General features: G+C 31.2%; 1 protein-coding gene across 1 annotated transcript in view; it reads right to left on the minus strand.

The window, feature by feature from the left end:
- The window catches only part of LOC123005680 (ATP-binding cassette sub-family G member 1), a 12264-nt gene continuing 10546 nt past the window's right edge, over positions 1-1718 (minus strand). Inside the window, exons 7-9 of the mRNA XM_044399534.1 lie at positions 699-799; positions 494-649; positions 1-442 (exon numbers count right to left, since the gene is read on the minus strand). Coding sequence (XP_044255469.1) covers positions 95-442; positions 494-649; positions 699-799 — 605 coding nt within the window. The 3' untranslated portion in view covers positions 1-94. The remainder of the gene's footprint in view (positions 443-493; positions 650-698; positions 800-1718) is intronic.

Genomic DNA, 1718 nt, shown 5'->3' on the forward strand with positions numbered 1-1718 from the left:
TACAATGTTAAAAACAATATTTATTTTAATTCAACACACATTTAATAAATATAAAAATAAAATAACACAGCCAAATAAATAACTTAAGACTAAATCAACGAACTGCCATTAATTTGTATCTCAAGAGAACATAAGCAACGATTCTCAAAAAGAACAAAATGAGAACCAACGCAATTACATCGTTCCCAAACTGGTCCCCCTTCATGGCAATATCCTCGAGGAGTTTTTTCGGGTATTTGTAATGACAATAGGCATCATCGGGGCAAAAAATCGTCTGTCTTTCAAGCCCATAAATAGCCCCCACGATCCCTTCGAGTCCGTATCTCAGATAGGAAATGTAGCTCCCCCAGTAGAGGTAGCTGGGGAGGTCTCGAAGTGTGACCCCAAAACCGGCGAACATCATCATTGGAACGGAGAGAGTGGGGCCCAAAAAAGTGCCGTTCTGGAAATTTTTCTTACTCCTGGTTTCCTAGTCAAGTTTTTGAGTACTTACGACAACTCCGAAGACGGCGCCGATCATTAAACCGAAACTTTGCGCCACGAAAACCACAAGCATGCTTATGACGAAAAACATCCAAAAGCGTTGTTTGTCGAAGGGTTGGCCTGTCATGAAGTAGATTATTACCGAAAATAGGGCGCAACATACGATCTGAAAAGGGTGGTTTTTATGGCGATTTTTCAGGTTTTTGGTTGATTACCGAAACGGGGATGTCCACTAGGGTGACTGAAGTGTAATACATTTTCAGGGAGTACCACCGGTTGAAGTGTTCTTTTATTAAAATGGACATTTCGCTCGGAACTGGAATCCAAAATTGAAAGTTAGTAAAAATAAATAAACGGAGATTTTTTAGTTAGTGGAAAAATCTGAAAAGAACTGTTTTTTTAATAATTTTTGTGTCTTAATTTCATGAAATGTTAACTTTCCTTTCAAATTTTCAGCTTCACAAATTATTGTGTTTATATTATCATATTATTAATTTTACTGATTATACAGCCTTCAAATTTTTTTGTCTTATTTTTAAAAGTCTGGCAAATTATTATTTAAAAAAAACAAATTTTACAATTTTGGTTATCTTAGAACTGTTTGAATAAATAGATAAGTAAATTAAAGTAACGTAAAATTACATTGTTTTTCTTTGGTTTTCTTGTATCTGATTCTACCTACTTAAACCTCTTTTTTTGGATAAATTTCACAATTTTGCTTCTGTTATTAATAGATTACTGATAGGAAAAAAAGTTTTTTTTTAAGATTATTTTCATAAAGAATTTTTTTCTGATTCTACCTTCACAAATCTCATTTCTTTTAGTTCCGCCTCAAAAGCTAATTTTTTTTTCTCCATGTTCAAAACTTGATAGTTTACCTCAATTTCTCTACTATTTTTAATTTTTTATCAAGTTTTACTAATTTTTTACTGTTTTCTCTTTTCATTTAATTATTTGTCATTTTTTTTACTTTATTTTATCTTCACCGGCCAGTTTTCTCTCAAAGTACTTTTACTTCCTCAATGTTTTTTTTTTCAATTTTTCTACAATTTTTTACTTACTCAAATCTGATTTTTTTAGTTTCGTCGAAAAGACAATTATTTGTTTTTCTACGTGTTCAAATCTTTCTCTACTGTTTCCATTTTTTTATCAAATTTTATTCATTTACTGTTTTCTCTTATTTTTCCTTTAATTATTTGTCATTTTATTGCTTTATTTCATTTTCTCTAGTTTCC

Source organism: Tribolium madens, unplaced genomic scaffold (assembly GCF_015345945.1).
Source record: "Tribolium madens isolate multiple individuals breed KSU strain unplaced genomic scaffold, Tmad_KSU_1.1 Scaffold_20;HRSCAF=117;Tcas5.2_LG4, whole genome shotgun sequence".
Classification (NCBI taxonomy): domain Eukaryota; kingdom Metazoa; phylum Arthropoda; class Insecta; order Coleoptera; family Tenebrionidae; genus Tribolium; species Tribolium madens.